This window comes from Diorhabda carinulata, chromosome 9, assembly GCF_026250575.1.
Source record: "Diorhabda carinulata isolate Delta chromosome 9, icDioCari1.1, whole genome shotgun sequence".
In the NCBI taxonomy this organism is placed as follows: Eukaryota; Metazoa; Arthropoda; class Insecta; order Coleoptera; family Chrysomelidae; genus Diorhabda; species Diorhabda carinulata.
The window spans coordinates 20,282,253-20,302,403 of NC_079468.1; the positions used below are offsets into that span (position 1 = coordinate 20,282,253).

A 20,151-nucleotide genomic window follows, 5' to 3' on the forward strand; every position below is an offset into this window, starting at 1 on the left:
AAAATGGATCCGTTTTACCTTAATAATAATAACAAGAGAAAGTTCTCAATTCGAATGTAAATAAATGAAAAATGGGAACAATAATTATTTTCTACTTTTTTATTACAGTACAACTCTTTCTCCTCTTCAGCTAAGTCTAATTTCTTAAAAATAGATCTGTCAAAATGAAACCTTTAGGTCAATTCATAAATCAAGTTCAAAAAGCCGAACTGGAAGTCAACCAATGTAATGAAACCGGAAGTCCCAATTTCCAATATTTGGGACCTCGATAAATGAATTTTACGAAAACGCTAAAATAACGTGTTTTATTATAATCCTAAACCGTACCCGTTTTAAAATAAAAAGTGTGAATATTTTTATTTTGTAGTTACTAATACATTTTGCATGCGAAATCCAAGCATAATAATTTCATTTTTCACCAAAGCAAAAATTTTAGTCGGAACATCATGGGTCAACTGGGCTTCCACGTTCAACCCGACGGTATTGTTACATTGGTAGAAAGTGCAGGTCAAGCCTGGCAGGCGGGTCTTCGACAAAACTCCCGATTAGTAGAAATATGCAAGGTAGCAGTAGCCACTCTCACTTATGACCAAATGGTGGACCTCTTGAAAACGTCTATTACTGTAACTTTGACTGTGATACCACCTTTACCCGATGGAACGCCACGCAAAGGATGTACTCTTCAAAATTGCAAATATAATGAAGCACATTACGAAGGGGATTATGACAATACAAACAATGAAGAAAATAAAGGTAGGAAGGCTCCTCAAATTCAACAAGCCGTTTCTGGTAATCACAGAAGAATTTATGAGAGAAGCTTTTCACCTCCAAGAAGTAGTAATAGTTCCGGTTATGGTACCGGTAGTAGCAGCAAGTCTTTTCATGCACCTGAAACAAGATTTCAAAATAATATAGAGGTAAGTCTTTTTACTTTTTCAAATATTCTCATTAAAATAAAATTAATTCGTTTTAACTAAGCTTTATTTAATTTAATAATACAAGGGTATATTAGTTTATCAAATTTGATTAGTTTAGATGAGTATTTGAGTTTAACGTTCTTTTAGTTAGTTCTGATAAAGGCCTTTAATATGTAGTGAACTAACTAATTTGATATTCCGCTCGACATTTTACGTTCAGAAACGAGCTAATTCAAGTGGGTGTACTGTGAGATACGTCTGAAGACCTACTTCATGCCCTTCAAAATAGAAAATGTCAACTACAAAGGGTAGCAGATAAAAATTCTTCACGTCCTGTAGCGTATCCAGGACATTGTAACAGCTTCCAAGTTGCATTAAATGCATAGAACATGTATCTACATAAAAGTAGAAGAAAAAATCTTATGAATCTGAGAATTAGTCAACATAAATAGGTGTTTTCAAACTATCTATAATTATCCGACATTAATAACGAAATTCTATGTAATCTGCAACTCTGCTTCGCTCTACGTTGAATCAATTACTACAATAAATGTTACTTCACGATATGTATATGTAATTGGGATAATGGTGTGATGAGAAAAAAGGATAATTATGGAAACAGAAATTTTAATGCTTCTCAGTTTTTAATATAAAATTGAACGTAGATAGTATAACTCGTGCTATTGGATAAAGCTTAGTATTCTATTTAGATTAAAATTTAATAATTCTATTACCTTGTATAGTTCATAGCTAACGGAACTAGTTGTAAGTAAGCCTAGGAAGATAGTAAATGGATGTTGCTTCCTAGTACAAGTAGGCTATAGGCAGTATTCTCTTAGTATAGTTAATATCACTGAGCTTGAACCACTTTCCAAGGTAGCTATCACAAATTGAATTTCACTATGAGTAGAAAATAATGGTGAATATTTATTTCGCTTTGATTGTATATCACATATGTTTCAAGTAACGATGGGGCTTGTACCCACCACTTTTATTTTCTTGGTTGACGAAAAAACTTTTTTTCCATTCAGCCATTATCTACAGTGTTAAAGGTATCACAAGTGAACCGATTCTAACCAACCTTACATGTTGTCAAATTGGATGAGTTAAGGGTTTCACATCCTGGGTTCTTTCAGGGTGACTAACTCAAAGGCAAGGTAGACCACGGTACAGATAGGAACAGGTCTCTTAGGTTTGAGTAATAGAAGAGACGAAACTATCTAGATTATAGTTAAATTTGGGGTGGAGGAAACCCCTATGTTGGGACCCCTGCGTACAGCAGACAGATGGTTGAAATGTTGTGCATGATCCACCATTCTGTTGCTGTGTGGATCGAAACATAATCATATTTTGTAATATCGATATTTGAAGTTATAAAATCCCTAAAAATACCCCTATAAACATCCCATCCCACATTTTCCACCTAAATTAGGGGGGGAAACTCCTAAGTTGGGAACACTGAATACAGTAGACATAAATATATCATTAAACCAAAATGAAAGACTATATAAACTCTGTATATATTATATTCTGTTCAGAATTGAAAATGAAAGAGGAGTAATAAAAAATTTTCAAAAATTTGATATTTTTCGAAAATATGACGTGTTCCCTTATAAAATATCAGTTATGACTATAATTTACATTTGCTAAACTAAAGCATCTATTTAAAAGAAAATTACTTATTAGTTAAATGATAAAAGCAAAACATAAGTGATTTACCATCAACTGTAATATCTGAAATATGAATATAATACAAAATTCAGGTGAATTTACAAAAAGTGCAAGGACATATTTAAAGTGATACTTCACTTAAAAATATACTTGAACATCTTCTGAATTATTGTTATTTTTAAATAGACACTCTATCAGAAAGGATGGCAGTAAGTTGACATAATCTTCACATAATGAACAACTTGAGTTCTATTATGTTTAATGCGAGAGTTTCTACTTTAGTTTAATGGCAACTGCTTCTTCAGGTGTAGAATAACTTTGACCTCGCACTTTATTTTAGATCTGCGGGAATAAGAAGAAATCATTGGGTGCCAAACAAGGACTGTATGGCGGATGACCCATTGATTCGATGTCAGATTTGACATAGCCACATCAGTGTTGTCATATTTCAAAACTTTATTAGCAACTAAGCCTATCAACATGTGGTTGATTTTGATTCAGAAGATATTCATATATTCTTTTGATAGGAATATAACTGTAAATATTGTTGACATTGAATATAATACTTTTTATTTACAGGGTACCTTAACAAGTTCTTCCAGTGGCCATTCTGACGACAAATGGTACGATATTTTGCAAGAATTCGAGGCGCCACCAATACCTATAAAGATGAATCAGCATGTTTCTCGGTTACACCATACCAATAATACTTTCCCTAGTACTCCAAAGCGTAGCAACTCTCACCAAAACACACTCTTACAAACGCATCAAAATAATCAATATTCTGTTCAACATAATAAGATCCACATCAGTAATTCTTTGCCACTACAACACGTCAATACATCGCAGACATTAACAACTGCAATTCATTCTAATACCGATATGGATATTTATAAAATGGAAAAGAATAATCTTATCAAGCAACATAACGAAAGGTTGAGACAAGAAAGTGACTATATGAGTGCTAGAGGCTCTAGTAGATCTGATTATGCTACAGTACAAAGTTTAAATAACGATTTTAATAGAGTAGCGCTCAATGAGAGTCTTTCTACTGATAGTTCTATAAGTGAAAGGATCAATTTTATTGGCAGCGAAGAAGAACTTTCTTCGGCTGCTGGAAATGCATCGCCCAGATCTAGAAGAGCTGCTAAACATTCAAATTTGACTCAAAGTTATAACCGCAACCAAAGTCCGAGATCTATGAATGGGGAGGCAAAATTACGTCCAGGTGTCACGTCTCGTAGTTCAAATCGTAATAGTGCCAATTTATCCACAAACTTCCAAGAAGAGCTTCTTCGTTTAATCAATCCTGATAATATAGAAGCTTCTGCTGACCAAAAAGTAGTTAAAGAAACAAAAAATCACTCAAGGGAGAATCTTAATAACGCATTAAGCGTTCACAAGACTCAACCAGAAATTATTTTGACAATGGCTAGGCCCGCAACTGTTATTTCTAACGCTAGTACTACCTCCAGTCCTCTACCAAATGAATTTAAGAGGACTCCAGATGATCTTGGTGCTTCTCACGTGCCTTTAGGTAAGTTGAAAACTACTGTGAGTTTTCCTGACGATTTCCCATTGCCGGAAGATGGGGATTGGCCGAGTTTAGTTGACACGGCTACAAGTTTTATGAACCAAGTCGGATCCAATTGTGAAAACAATAAGGAAACAGAGAGAAACCGTTGTTGGAGCGACGATGTCGTCATTGACGCTTCTATTGGATCTACGTAAGTATTAGCGACTATAAATTCACTTTAAATTGAAATATAAATCTAATTATCGCCCCTATAGAATTGCAAGATATTCCCCTCCCAATGACTGACTGCTGGCAATAAAATTTCAAATTTATCTGTAAATTATCTATAATTAATTATTGTCTCAACATCAATAAAAACATTGTCCTCCCAATAGGAGGTTTATGTAGGTTTATTGTCGTAAATTTGCTTTCATACCATCTTCAAAAATCAGTAATCAGAGTAATACTAATAAAATTGAATTTCTATTTCACAATATTTTAGAGTAAGTTCGAGTACGAGTGTTCCAGAACTTCAAAGTCATGTTGCAGAACTGGAATCGAAAGTTAATCTCGAAACAAGGAGAAGATTGTCTTTGGAGAATGAAGTACGTCGACTCAAGGAAGAAAACCGAAAATTACAAGACCAGGCACATGCAGCTGTACAACAACTCAGAAAATTCACTGAATGGTTTTTTAAAAACGTGAAAAGGCAGTAAATTGCTAATTTTTAATGTTTTTTTGCCAATATTAGTTGGGAATTTTCTTTATCTATATAAATGTATTGAGTAACAATACTGGAATAACTGAAATCTTGCAACTATACCACATTCACCATTTAATTCTTCGACGAGCGTTTTAATAACCAAATTGTCGTCTTCAGAGACTAAAGGCGACAGACAGTGTAATTTTGACTGTTGCCGGAATGGCAGTGAACGGTAAGATAACAATATGGTATTATTTTTGAGATGCTATCCCTCACTAAATGTATTAACCATATAGATTTTCAGTAAATGAATTCTATGAATCAAAAATGTTCAACACATTTTCAAAACTTTTTTGTTACCCTAGTCACACAATCTTAAGACACCAAAATCGTATAGATTTTGATAATGTTAGTTTAAAGATACTTAACACTCTGTTAGGTGCATCACTATAAGAGGATCTGAGAAATTCAAATGATTTGATATATTTAAATGTTAAATGCTATTTTTAGGTAAAAATCTATTGAACATACTGTTTACACTACCATTACATCAACACTCACAATTAAACTGTTTACCTTGAGTCTCTGAAGACGATAACTTGGTTATTGAAACGCGTTGTATGTAGTGGTAGTGTCAGTGTATTCTCATTTTTCTTTTGCAAAAACTAAGTTTATCTTTCTTCATCTGTTGACATGCCGAGATTAGAAAACTTCTCAAATTATCTTTTTACATTATATATACGTGAAGTTATGTTTTCACCACAAATTGCACATATAATAATTTAATTCTTTCAATCACACCTTACCTAACCTATCCTAACCATTCAGTTTCATATAGTCTGGAAGTTGTATTGCTTGTTTTTAATTTTTCAACCGCCGTTATAATGCAGAACTACAATTAAAAATATTTATATTTAGAATGCAATAATTTGACAAAAGTGTCACTTGTTAGTTAAGCACTGGTGTACATCCCGCCACGATGCGATGCATGCGCGTCAAGTTACCCAGGTACAATAGAAATGGAAAATCAGCTAGTTCAGCTGGAAATATTCTTTCATAAATTCGATCATAGAAATAAGGATTTTTTTAGTATTTATTTTCTTTTTTGACATAAAAAATAAATTTATAAAAATCAAAATGTGGGTCAGTTAAAAAGCTTGGTTGGGTCAATGTATGACCCGCCATCACTGAGCTAGATGCTGTTTTCTTTGAGACAAAAATATTTGAAAAATTTGTTACAGGCTCTATTCCAGTCTGGTTATTTCACCTACTTTTATGTTATTTTTTTGCTAGAGTTCTACAAGCATAAAGAATCATACTGCTTTTATTATCATCTTTCTTTTCATAGAAAAATTGAATCTTAATTTATTGTCGATGGTGATCTCCAGATATCTAATATATTGGGATGGTTTAATAAAAATATATTGTCGAATTTTCCTGAATTAAGTGCATTAATTAGAATCGTCATCTAACGGCCCGAAATAATAATTATAATATTCACTTGAGTTTTGCTATTATTATGTCATCTGCAAATTGTAGTAAGTTCATTGTCACATGTAGTTTTGGTAAAGTTATACTATAAATGAGATAGCAGTGAGCCATGTGAGACACCTTGTTGACAGAATTGCAGATAATTCATAAATAAGTCAATGGAGTTTGGAGTACTGAATACTTTAGTTCTTTACTTCAAGATATCGGCATCTTACAGATCCACAGCAATTAACCGAATGTTAAATAAAAAAATCCCAACTATATATTGTTTATAATGTATTTATTTGATACAAAATAATGGTTGCAGTATGCAGCAGCCATGTATATATGTATAATTTTAGTAATCTGTTTCTTTTAAAAATTATGTATAATAATGTATGTTATAGTACAAAAAAGTTGTTTGTTTTTTTTTTAATTTATTTTTAACAAATGATAATCCAATTTAACAAAAGAGCGCAATGTTTATATAATAAAAACATTGCTTGCATTATTCATTGTATAGAATCTTTGTCTTTATTGTAATTTTTACTAGTTACCACAATAATCAGATTTTAGAATATCTGAAAATATTATTAATAGTGGCTTTAACTTCTCTTAAAACAAATATAAAGTGTTTCATTTGCAATTTTTAATGAAAAGTTTGTTTAAAACTAGTGTTTTTCTTCGCATTTAATAGCTAAAGGTTGATGGAATAACAAACTGCAAATAACACTGTGACATTTATATGCATTTAATTTTTTTATTTTTTAATTTTAATTTTCGAATTCTAATTAATTTGACCAATATACAATGTGCAAACTGTACTGTACCACTAAATATTCATAGCGTCGTTCAAGTTTTAACACTTCAGTCCAAAAAATGTGTTTTTCATTTTTAAATGTCATTCAATAGAGAATCGAAAGATGCACCTATAGACAACTGTTACAAAAGTCTTGAAAAATATATGTTTATAAATTTTCAAAAAAATATGTGTATTATGATCGCAATATATAAAAAGCACAGTTTTTTTGCTCTCCCGAAAAGTTGTCCTTCTGGTGAGCCCTATTAATATTTTTGAGATATACAATTTTGACATGTCTTTTAGTAATTTGTCTCTGGTCAATATTATTTTATTTAGTTATTTATATATTTTTCGGAAAAGAGATGATTTACTGTTTATACTTTCGTGTATGTTGAAGTACCATATGTACAAATTATCCTGCCTTGTATTGTATATTTTTATTTAACAAACATACATCTACAATGGATTTTTGTTCTCTACTCTTTCTTATATTCCTCTAGGTTTCGTTCTTTTTCGTATAAAGTGATATTTGTGTTGTTTTTTATATTCAGATGCTTTAAATAAATCCTACGTTTTTAATAAATTATAGGACACAGTTTTCTTGTTCCATCCAGTATCAGATTTTCCATTCTTTTCACTATATTCAACTTTTGGACCAGGACAAGTGATCCAATGACAAAAACCCAGAGTCTTTCTTTAACAAGTTGAGCCCCAGAGGCTATAGGCCCGTAACTGAACTTTCCCCACAGCCCAGAGCGGTCCTTAAGACTTATTTTATTTCAAACCTTCTCCGCAGCTCAAAGTACCGTATTTAAATGTGTTCTACAGTTTAATTGGACCGTCCTGGGTGCTTGAAATATTACCTTACACTTAGTCCATTTGATTTTTTGTTTTTTTATTTTACGTTATCTTGGTCCCATATAATATTTTTCAAAGCACATTGCACAAAAAGCAAACAAAATTAGGCTTTTCTATGCTACAAGTAGAGTGTACCTTCAAAGAAATATAAAAAAAGATTTATTGCGGATAAAAATTGCAAAATATAATGTTTTTTGTGTACGGTTCATAGGATCGCTCTGGGGCCGGGGGAAAAACATCATTTTTTCGCACTTTTGATTCCATTTTTCTTTGAAACCACACCCCATATTGAGTGCAAACATTTTTTGGGTTCAGGGGAAAGTTGATCAAGTTTAGTTAGGGCTCAAAGTGTTAAACTCATTAGTGTTTTCTAAAAACTTCTATTCAACCACTAGTTAGTTTGTTTGCTTCCTTTTTTGTGTTACCGATACTTTTTCTTTGTTGATTTCCAATATAAAATAATTGAATACATGAATGAATACTTGAAACACTTTATATATTTGTTAATATTTATACCTAAAGTGATATCTTACTATTGTGCTACTTGATTGAATGTTTTAAAATAATAAGTATTATGTAAAAACTTGACAAGAGATCTAACAGATCATTTGAATTTGTTTTACTACAAATTTAACGATTATTACTATTTTTAATCGTATGCACGATATTCCCGATCTATTCAAAATAATACTGAGCCGTTGTCAATTTTGTAATCTTGTTAGTTTTTTTAAATGTAATATTTAGAAATTAAGATCGCGTTTCTTATGAACCTAAACTCCAATCTTTGTCTAAGGTGAAACTGTATTTTGGAAAGTAAGCACTTTTATTAGATCAAAGACAAATTGAGACAATTTTCCATATTACAAAGATATTTTGAGAGGCAGCTAGTTACATGAGATTGATTTATAACCCATTTAAATTAGTGGGAAACGTCGAAACAAGAAATAATAAGCTGGATTTTTTTGTATATACCTTCATGCTGGCATTCTAAAATTTGTCTCGATGATCTCATTTCATGGGTCAGTCTCTGTATTATATCGGTTTCCATTAATCCAAAAATGGTAATATATAAAATTAGTGACCAATTTTATTTTAAGTATTTTTTCATATATTCAGCCGTTTTGCGATAGATAATGCAAATTCAATCTATTTTGAATGATAATATTTATTTCGTATTCCGCTTAACGCATAGGATACTGTAACGTTTTTCTTATTTATTTACACTCTTTCTATTCGTGGTGTGAATTTACATTGTCATTTAAGTTATTAATTTATTCTTCACACTACACTTAACTAAGTTGCTCAGTACCATAAATGTGGAAAATTGTAAATTTGTCATTGGAAAAATAAAGTGCAAAGAAGTATGATACACACGAATTTTCCAGAAGGTAGCTACTGGAAACCTTTCTCAAATTTCACCTTTTTGAAACGTTTTCACATTTTTGCACTTGATTTTTTAACTCCTCGTCATCATCCTTAAATAGTATTAATACTAGTTAGTATTGGATCAACTTTTCTCATTCATTTCTTTAGCTTTACCCATTAGAATGGTTAAAATAAGTGAAAATTGCAGATTTTTAAGAATATATTGTGACATGAATAGGGAGCTTATAAAAATAATATAAACATTTTAAACAAAATTTGAGAAACCGGATTAAATAAAAGTTGGATGTGTGTGTCGTCCATCAGCCATATCTAATTTCGCTTTATTTCAATCTTCATCACATGCGCATGTTTGATTTTACTGTATTTTTATAAATCTGTTAATGATTCAGCTTCACATGTTTACAAAGTATAAATTTATGAAATATTTGAAACTGTTGTTTCAACACATAAGTTATTTGTTTCATTAATTTATATAAAATAAGTCTTTCATTATATTAGGCTGTTAAATATTTGTAATTTGCTTCAGTACTGGTCAATCTGCTACATCCTCCCTGTAATATATCGTAACATTTTTCAGTCGATTTCATCCATTTTTCACTTTAACACGGAAAATGTTCAATCAAATTCCAATAATTTCAATATGAAAAAAGGCTTCTATTCCGATTTGTAATTTTTAATTACTTTTGTCATTCGGGCTAATCTAAAGCAATAAATGTGATTGAAAGTGAATTTATTTAAATTATTATCTATCAATTAATTTAAAATTTTCTGTTTATGTAATTAATAAGTATTATTATTGTTAAATATAAGTTGAATATTTTTAAGGAGCAACACCAAATCAACATTATTCGATTAATATCCTAGTTATAGTTGAAGTAATATATGAAATTTTAGTTACTTGCATTCCCGAGTGTTTTAATAATTTTTGTTGTGTTATAATTAATTAATCTGAGTTTTATGTTTAATATCTGTGACCTGGTAGATGCCTTAGAAATTGATATGTTAGGATTTCAGTATACAAACTTTTAAATGAATTAAAAATCTTGTAAATGTTATCTGTTGTTTTAATTTAAATTTCTAAACCTAGTAAAATGACATAGGGGAAATTAGAAGGATCTAGACTAATCAGAATATTAACAGACATCCAGGTGTACAAAAACCTCGATAGCTAGCAGCAGACATGAGTGGGAACCTGATAGTTAACATATAACCTTACTTCCCCGACAGGAGACTCTTCCTCAGGAAGTGGTATTTGGCCTCAGTTAAACTATAACGAACAATAAAAAAAGTTTCAGCAACAAATGAATTTATTGAAAAAATAATAAATTCTCATTAACTGCGTATCCAAAAGAACACAACGGATAAAATCAGTTATAAATTAAAAACAAGATTTATTTAAATATTAAAGATAAGGCTGGAACTTATCTATGGAAATCCGGCATGGTTGCAGCCCTCAACTGGATTCCCAGTTGTTGGAGTGAGTTGAATTTGTTCTCACTTTGAAACAGATTCATTCAGGAAAATAAAAATAATTCGCAAATCATAACCACGATGTTAATCACTGGACACTAATCAAAAAACAAGTAAATACACCCTCAAAATTTCCAATTATTCGTCAAATAACTGAACTGAGTTATTTCCGTAAAAAAGTTAGTGCTACATCAGTAAGGGGAGAAGTAAATATCTCAATTCATCTGATTTAAGTAAAATTAAATGGGACGAAATTTTTTTAATGGAAGCTCTGTACCATAATATCAGATATTTCCGAGCTCTTAATAATTTTGCGCAATCCACTAATGCAGATAAATTTGGGGAATGCATTCTGTTTTCAAGACAATGAAGATCTACAAATCGAAGAAAGTCAGATTAGCGGAGATTAGCCACAATAATAATGCAGCTTCAGAAAATCCGAAAGGGCTAACGTTAATGGAATGTGTTGGATGTTAAAGAAACACAACAAATCTGGGGCGATAAAAAATATACGAACATAAAGAAGAGAAAAATTCAGTCGTGTGAGAAGAAATGATTCCCAATAAGAAAATAGAAAACAAAGAGAACTGGGATTATTATAAGTAAGCACGAAGAAAAAAGATGGGAATGAGATTATTTTTTGAGAAGATCAGAAATAATTAGGAAGTAGATGTACATGTAAATTGTCCCAACAGCAATCCGTCCTAGAATTCCACAAGTTGAATGAAGAACAAAGATGTACTATATTTGAGTTTCATTCTTACATTAATATTTTTAGAAAACTTTTCAAAAGTATTTATTTATTTTAAAAAAATATGGTGTAAATCCATTATAAACAAAAAAAGGTACATTATGAGTAATTTTTTCTTGCAGCATCTACGTAAATAAGTTCTGCTTTATATCCAATAATTTTTGACTGATTATTGTCAGTATTTTCAAAAATAACATAGCTTTAAGGCTCTTCTTCAAAATCCGGTTTCATCGACGATATGACTATTGAAATTTGATTTGGAATTCAATTTATCGACTATTAAAGTCTGACAGCTCAAATAAATACAAACTTCTTTAATTTCTTATTTCTTAAACCCTTTGATATAATAATACATCTAAATGTTCTTGACTTTAGGTCTATTCTGTTTTAAAATTAGTTTTTTAAATAATTTTTGGAAGAAAGATAAAATTTAACGTTTTGACTTTTCTTTAAAAAATTATTAAAAAAACTAATTTTAAAACAGAAGAGACCTTAAATCAAGAACATTTAGATGCATAAATACAAACTTTAGCAAGCAATCGTTGAGCAGTCTTAAAATTTCGATCAACTTTCTATGTATATTTCAACGTTATACATATTGACCTTGTTTTTCTGAATTGATAAGCAGGTCTCATAAATTTTATATTATCATTATGGCAGCTCTATAAAAAATCGAAAACTTGCTCATCGTCTTACAACAAAAGCAATTAGTTTATTTATCGCGGCGATTAGTTACACACATTCAATATTTATTTCGATAAATGACCCTTGTACGTTGTGGCAAAATGCATAACTCATACATTATTTAAACAATGATGTCTCCGCCTAATAAAAATTAACAATGATTTACTCATATACATTACAGAAAATTAGTTGCTCTAAGTAAGATCGAGGTTAATAGGTTTTTCAGGAGGCTATTTTTATCATTCAGTGAACAGACATAATATAGCTGTGAAAGTGCGGATAATAAAAAGTGAAAATGCCTGAAATAAGAAACGCACAAAATTTAAACAAAAAACGATTATGTGGGTGCTGTAATTCGTGTCGGATTTTCCCGTCGTATGGCAGAAGTAATCAAATACCTGAGATAATCATTACTAATAACATGAACGAGGTAAGTGAACTGCCTTGAAATGAATTTTTGTTATATTTAGAGAACACGTTTAATGTGTTTTGGAATCGATATTCATGAACATTTTTATATATACGAGGTGAGTAAGTTGAGTAATTTGAATATTTTATTTTCTTGTCTATCTCAAAATGAGTTCTTTGCGAAATTATATAGCTGCGGAGGTGATTATACCAATTCTTAGAGCATTGCTGTAACTCTGATATTGGAGAATCCTTTAACTAATAGATTATAGCCATGTTAATGTTTTCGAGCGTCCCAGAATGTCACTGGGTAATTTTCTTGATAAGAGAAAAGTCACAAGGACTTGGAATCGAGTTAGGTGGTTAAGAAGGCTGAAGAACGGAGAGGTTATTTATCCCTCAATTCGTTGGTTGAATTAAACTCTTCTCTGACCATTTTGAATATCTATCGATCCAAAAAATCGTAGAGATTGTCCACATTTTTATCGGTGCTTGAAAATGAAAGCCTTCGTGGCTAATATTCTAAAATGTCTTAAATAAGCGAAAAACCTGGGCAAATTAGTTTCCTTAAATAATTTGGAAATTGGTTCACGTAGTCGAAAGTAATTGATAAATCTGAACCTTTCAAAGCGTAACACCTCCACTAAAAAAGGTGTCTCAAAAGAAAGTTCACATTTACAAAAACAATTTTAAGAAAAGGAAGGAGTTTATTGAAAAAACGTTTGCTACATATCAAATTAGACCGCTTGGGAATTTATTCATTAAAAATAACATCGACCAAATGTAAATATTCATTTAATCGGGCACAGAAATTGCCTATGACGGCTCAGCAGGTATTCTCCGTGATGGCTGCCATTTTGTGAAGGATATTTTCTTTGGATTGTACCAGAGAAGTCCGTTGGTTAGCATAAACTTGATTGATTTGATATAACCCTATAGGAAAAACTCCATAGACGTTAAATCGGGACAGCGTCAACTTATGTCAACTCTCCTTGAGATCAATATGCCAGGAAAGATTTCATGAACTCGTGGCAGAGATCTACTGGACGTGTGTGAAGTTACTCCGTCTAGAATTCCTATAGACGGAAGGCCTATAATTCTACGGTCACTTTAGGCCAAAGTAGGGGTTGTTGATTTTTGTGTTTTGGATTGATTGCACTCCAGTAGCGACAATTTTGCTTGTTGACGTGTCCATTAAGATGAAAATGAGCTTCATCCGAAAACAAGATGTTGGTAAGCGTTGGAAAGCGTTCGATCATTTGATTTACGAAGTCAAGCCTCTGACAAGCATCCCGAGGCTTCGATTTTTGCACCAACTGAATGTAAAGGTACAGCCCCAAATCTTTGTGTAAAATGCGAAATAGTGATGATTTACGCAGATTTAAAGCAGCAGCACGCTTTCAAATAAACAAGTAAGGCTCGTCCCGAACATCATCGACCATTCTGGACAACATAAAAGAACTTCTCGACCTATTTTCCAATGCGTCTGGCGTATCATTTAAGCCATAATCATTGTGAATATTGCAGAATTTTCTTCGTACTACAGTCGCCTAATTACCGTTTGTTGTAAAACTCACGCACGTACAATGCACGGTCCGCTCTCGAGAAACGCTCCATAGCAACTAAATTCTCAAGAGCTACCGATTGACATACCTCCCGCGCCTCTCCTTGTAGCTGTGTTCACAAAGGTAAACTTTTCTTGGATATACATTGTGCTTCACAATTTGTAATGTAATTGTACAAACTATAATTGAAATCCATTCGAAAAAAGTCAATTACTCGTTTGTTTTCAAATTTTCAAACTTATTGAGAATTTGTTTTTCAGTAGGCAGCATTCCCAAAGCAAATAATCTTTCTCCTTTCATCGAATTCTTGAATAAAGTTTCAATTCTTTTTAACTCTGTGATGAAGAGCAAGGATAAAAACGAAATGGCACCAGAACAGCTCTGAACTCTTAGTTCACTCTCCCTATCATGACTAACAAAAAGGAGTATGACTCCTCCATAGTTAGAGAATAGAAAGAGTACGCGGAGTGCCAATTCGACGCTTGAAAAGACAGCCGAATAAGACAAGAAAAATAAAATTCTTATTTTAACCTCAACCCTAAAATCTTAGTTATTTACCCTGTATTTTGCCATATTTAAATTAATCTTATCTCATATCCTTGTTTTATAAAGCAATGCTATCGATTAGTAAATACAGTTACTGGTTAATTTGTAAACGCGATTAGTGAACAATATTTTTTATGGTATGAATAATAATTTTTATCTCAATGTTTACGAGAACGTAATAAGTTTGAACTCCCAATTAAAATTGTACACCAGAATAAGGTGTTAATGCATAAGTACTTAGTTTAATATTATAGTTCATGGTCGATATTTCCTGATAATATATCGAATATCGACAGGAATATCAATAAGATTAAGTGATTAACAAATATGGCATTTACAAAGTTTTTATTGAATATATCGAAATGTCCTTGTCTCATTGGTGATTCAACTTTATCGATGGCAAAATTATTTACAGATTATTACTATAAGGTAGGTCATAAAATAAACAAATGTAGATTGTTTGTAGTTATTAACATTGCGTACAAAGAAGTTACATACCTCGGAAAATACACAATTACAAAAATAAGCACTGCTCCCTCATTCATTTACTTATCAAACAAAAAATTATGTTAGGACTATGTTAATAGTCATATATAGTTTTTCTTTTTTTATTCAAACGACTCCACTAAGGCACTTTTTGAGGAGGCAACCCAGAACAACTTTTCAACGAAATTGATCGTCAATTAAATCACCAAAATAATATTTTTATACTTGTGGTACATTATCGAGCATAAAATTTGGATTACCACATTATTTCAAATTATTTTATGATTTATACAATTTTAAACTATTTTTGCATGGTTGGATAAACGTAGGATAAAAAAGGCCCATCTCCAAATGTCGGCATATTTTTTGTTCCCGTGGCTATCTGTTTACTACAAATTGTTAGGTACTATAGTATTACTATTGTAAAAGTTAGCGATGGCCATAAGTACTTTTGTAGTACAGCTTGTCGCAGCTAGCTACAGGAGATGGCCGCTAAAGTTTGGTATAAGACTCTCTAGTCCACAATGAAGAAACTGGTTGATTTACTAGAAGACCTGGTTTAGGAAGAAGAAGAAATATAATAGCTATAAATGACTCTGCTTTGAGAGTGAGGACTTAATGCAGCTGAATTATTATCTGGAACTAGAGCTAGTGGTCTGCTCTTATTCAGAACACCAGAATGGAAATATCTAAGTTTTGCATCCAGGACAAGAGAGGATTGTAGTCGCGTAGTGTTGATGAATGGCAATTCTGTCTTAGGATAAGATAAACGTCAGAGTATAGCGACTACAACGCTGTAAATATGCTCAAGAGAATCTTGCCCCAACCTTTGATTGGAGGATCAGTTATGGAATGTGATACACATCTTTTGAACCTCACACAGAATCAGTCTCATCTATCATAGGATGAACATAGGCCTCTTATATTTTCCACATTTTTCTGTTTTGTATCATTAGCATCCAGTATCATCCTGATACTATCTTAATATCACCAAACAAAAGCAAAATATGTAGAAAATTTCATTGCAAAAACTATCGAATTCAAAGTTGTACATCTAAGGGTATATAAAATTGAAGAATAAAGCTAATGTTAATTTTAATCTGTGTATACATTTTTTAATTCATGAAAACAAGAATCAATTATGTTGAATCATTTCTTACATTTTCATCATTAACCGCACGCCTATGACTCGTTGATTTTTTTGTCCACACATAGGTCTACGTTGAAATTGAATCAATAAAAAAGATATTTTGCATTGATTTTGTCTTCAATTTGCAAATTTTATAATGTTTCACTGAGAAGATTGAATAAATTTTGATTAAAAGTTTTCCAATTTTGCAACAAAACATTTTTGTATACCTTATGTCAAAAATAAAGTAACTTCAAGGAGATGTAACTTTTTGTTGAGCCTATTTTTACGAAAATACGTTCATTTTGTTTTCCAAAATAAGTGGTTTAATTTATGACCCACTTTTTTGTTACACCTTGTACACTTAATTATAAATGCTATTGTAGTATTCATAATTTTTTGGTCAGCTATATGAGTAATAATGTGAAATAAGCTTTTAATTTGGCAATGGTAACCTTAATATAAAATCAATTTTACAAGGACTTAAAAATACCAGCTTGCAGTATATGCACTACTCAATGCAGATTCAACTTTAGTTCATGTATACCTACCTACAAGAAACTGTCGCGGAAGCCAAAGAAAAATATAATAAGTACTAATAATATGAGTCAATCGCTTGAACAATGTTACGTAAATTTATTATCAGTTTTGTGAGGTTACAATTGTTAGCTTTATCTTGTTTTAAAAAGAATGGATGAAATTGGTGTAGATGCTTTAGATTTTATTATTGTTCAACAGAAGGATTACCGGCACTTTTACAATATTCCCCAGCCACTCGATGCAGGAACTGTCATCAAAGTTAAGGGAATCATTCTTCCAGAATGCTCAAGGTAAGTGCAAATGAGTCACACTATTTTTTTAATGGCACAATGCTTAGTTTTGTTTATAATAAATTGAGTTCAATAACTTTTAAATAAACAAATCTTTATGCTTACTTACGTAAAGATAATTTTGACCTTAAATAAATCATATATCTGCACTGAAATTTATTTTAGAATTATAGATTAGGTTAATTTTTTGGTATTGCTATATTGCCAGTATTAAAAATTAGTATACATTCACTTTTTAGTTAAAATGTATTGAACTGTTTCTAAATTGTTTCCTCTTAACGGTATATGGAAAATTTGAATTAATCATAGAATTTTATTGTCTGATTATTAATCAAAATAAAAAATTACAAGAACAATCGGAATTGATACTACGTATATTTGAAATCGGGCAACAGTGTTTCGAATTGTTTAGAAAGAAATTCTTTTATTCAGTAGATGGCGATAGATAAATTATCTCAACGGTGTAATATGATATATACAATAGAAACTAATATTTTCAACTGTTGATTTAAATAGATATTTATGTGATTAGAAATGACAAGTATTAACTTAATACATTAGGGCGGATAAAAAATGTTTATATAAAAGTAAACTTGTAAGTAACCTACTTATTTCACCTCATAAAGTGTGAATTTTTTGGCTACCGAATACAAGATGGCGCAAGCGATACTATATATGAATATTATTATCTGATGATTTTTTACATATCCTGACAGTTGAAATTGTTACGTTACCGGAATATTTAATTATTTTCGATTGTCGGATCGCGATATGTAAAAAAAATTAATTAATCAATAAATTATGTTTAAAATGAAACATTGAAAATTTGACAGAGATTATACACAATGTAATCAAATACTATAAATACATAACCTGATGAATTCTTGGTTTATTGAAGAGAAAACAAACTTTTTCAATAAAATTCATCCACTAGATAATTAATTGAAGAGTCATAGAAAGTTCAGATTTGAATGACGAACTTTAATAATCATTTCTTCACTCATGGGATTTGAAGATCAAATTTTGTACTCAGTTGACTCGCATTTTCCTTTGATTTATTTTTGTTTCTAATACCTCATCAAACCCAGTTTCACAATTCAAAAAACCATTACTCTAAATGGGAGGAAAAAATATATTAAAAGCAGACAAAGAAACAATTTGTGAGGTCAAAAAAATATAAGGAAAACTAGAAGGAATAATGTTATAAAAATACGAGCTTTCCATCAGGTATTATCACAATATACGATCAAATGCTGTTCAGGTGGAATTTTTTAATTGATTGATGAAGAATCTAGAATCGACCAAGAAGTTGATGATGAAAGTATTTGATGAAATATCTTTGCTGTGTTTACTCAATGATTAACAAGGTAATCTATGATCTAAAGAATTACACACGTAACCTTGTGTCTACCAAGGTTACTACAATAATAGAAGGTTTGTGACATGCGCATGTTTTTGTAAACAAACGATCAGCCGCTAGAATACCAACTACGTCATTATGTTCACATTTTTGTTTTGTTTATATTTTTATGTCAACCTAACCTAACCTAACCTCACTAACATTATAGTCAAGTTATGAGTTGCCGTTCTCACAGCTGTGAAGAATTGGCGACGTCACTTGTCTACTGCGCATCTTGTTCTTGTCACAAACCTTCTATTTTTCTAGTAACCTTGGTGTCAACAACACTTTAAGGTCACAGACAAGAGATCAGAGCCCAAAGAGTCAAGTGATTGGGGCATGTGTACAGAATGAATGCGAACTGAATTGCCAAAAGAGGAGGAGATAGGAAATCGGAAAAAGAAGAAGATTAAGATCAGAAAAATAAATAAATAATTTCTAGGAAAGTCTATTTATTTATTTCTTGTGTTTATTTTTGTTCTAGAACTTTATAGAAATCTATTTAGTTAGTTAGTTAGTTAGTAAAATGAATTATTAAAAGTGATCACAGAAATTATTTAAGTGAAGTAATTATAAGTTGAGTGTATTGTATAGTATGTACATAAATTAAGAACGTAAGTGTTTATTAATTCACCCCACGAATAGAAAGAATGTAAATAAATACGAAAAACGTTACACTATGTTACTGAAAAAACGGTTACAAAATGTATTTAAGGCTGTCCGCAGAATATAGTAAGCGCAATGAGTAACGAGATCGATTAGCGAAAATGCTTGTTTAATATAAAATTTAGAAACCACTGGTAATTTTATAATAATTAATCACTTGATTCACTTTTTATTTTTCACTTAAAAGATCGTAAATTTGTGTTTTTTATGACGTTTCTTTTATTTACGTATTCGTGTGTGTGTATCGTGACTTGATTTTAAACATGAAACAAGATTAGTTGCTTAGATACATCTTATTGACAGTATCTAACCGGTAATCTGACCTATAATTGTAACTGTAAACACTGATAATGCCCACCGATTGTCTATAAATCAACGCATCGGTTTTACGATTTGGGTTTATTATTCTGTAGAGATATTTGAAGTGAATTGAACTACTATACTTTATTAAGGTCTGTAAGGGCAAAATACACATGATTAATAATACATATAAAAATTTAGAAGAAGAGTTGAAACTATCTCATACGTAAGAGATAGCAAACAGAACCGTCAAATGAATTTTTAGACACAAACTAGCTCTTGAGATGAACAGATGAAGAAATCTGCACCAGATTATTTGCTGGCAAACACAAAATATTAAATACAGGACGTATATATTTATAATCATACCAAAAGTATCTAATAATTTGAAAATAGTCATGGATCACACTGGAAATCCGGGATAGTGGCAGCCCTCAATTGGATTCCCAGATATTGGAGTTGTATGTTGGTTTGTTGTGGTGCACCGGTTGAATCCTTTGTTGAAATCCCAACCTGGCAGCTGTAGAACTGTGGAAAAAAATAAAATGAGGAAGGAAATGGGAACACAGATGGAAATTATTGAAGAAGGAACGA

The 20,151-nt window shown here is 31.2% G+C and overlaps 2 protein-coding genes across 12 annotated transcripts in view; both read left to right on the forward strand.

Moving 5' to 3' along the window:
• Positions 1-10,378, forward strand: part of LOC130898311 (signal-induced proliferation-associated 1-like protein 1) — a 92,630-nt gene extending 82,252 nt beyond the window's left edge. For 8 of the 10 annotated variants that reach the window (XM_057807511.1, XM_057807516.1, XM_057807517.1 and 5 more), the window contains 3 exons: positions 437-917; positions 3,168-4,315; positions 4,607-10,378. In XM_057807511.1, coding sequence (XP_057663494.1) covers positions 437-917; positions 3,168-4,315; positions 4,607-4,820 — 1,843 coding nt within the window. In that variant the 3' untranslated portion in view covers positions 4,821-10,378. Of the gene's footprint in view, positions 1-424; positions 918-3,167; positions 4,316-4,606 lie in introns of all 10 variants that reach the window. The other 2 variants (XM_057807518.1, XM_057807513.1) reach the window with 1 other exon arrangement.
• A 1,757-nt stretch (positions 10,379-12,135) lies between these two features.
• Positions 12,136-20,151, forward strand: part of LOC130898315 (galectin-8-like) — a 47,159-nt gene continuing 39,143 nt past the window's right edge. Inside the window, exons 1-2 of one of the 2 annotated variants that reach the window (XM_057807522.1) lie at positions 12,136-12,658; positions 17,101-17,192. In XM_057807522.1, coding sequence (XP_057663505.1) covers positions 12,524-12,658; positions 17,101-17,192 — 227 coding nt within the window. In that variant the 5' untranslated portion in view covers positions 12,136-12,523. Of the gene's footprint in view, positions 12,659-14,834; positions 15,177-17,100; positions 17,193-20,151 lie in introns of those variants that run through there. The other variant, XM_057807523.1, reaches the window with a different exon arrangement.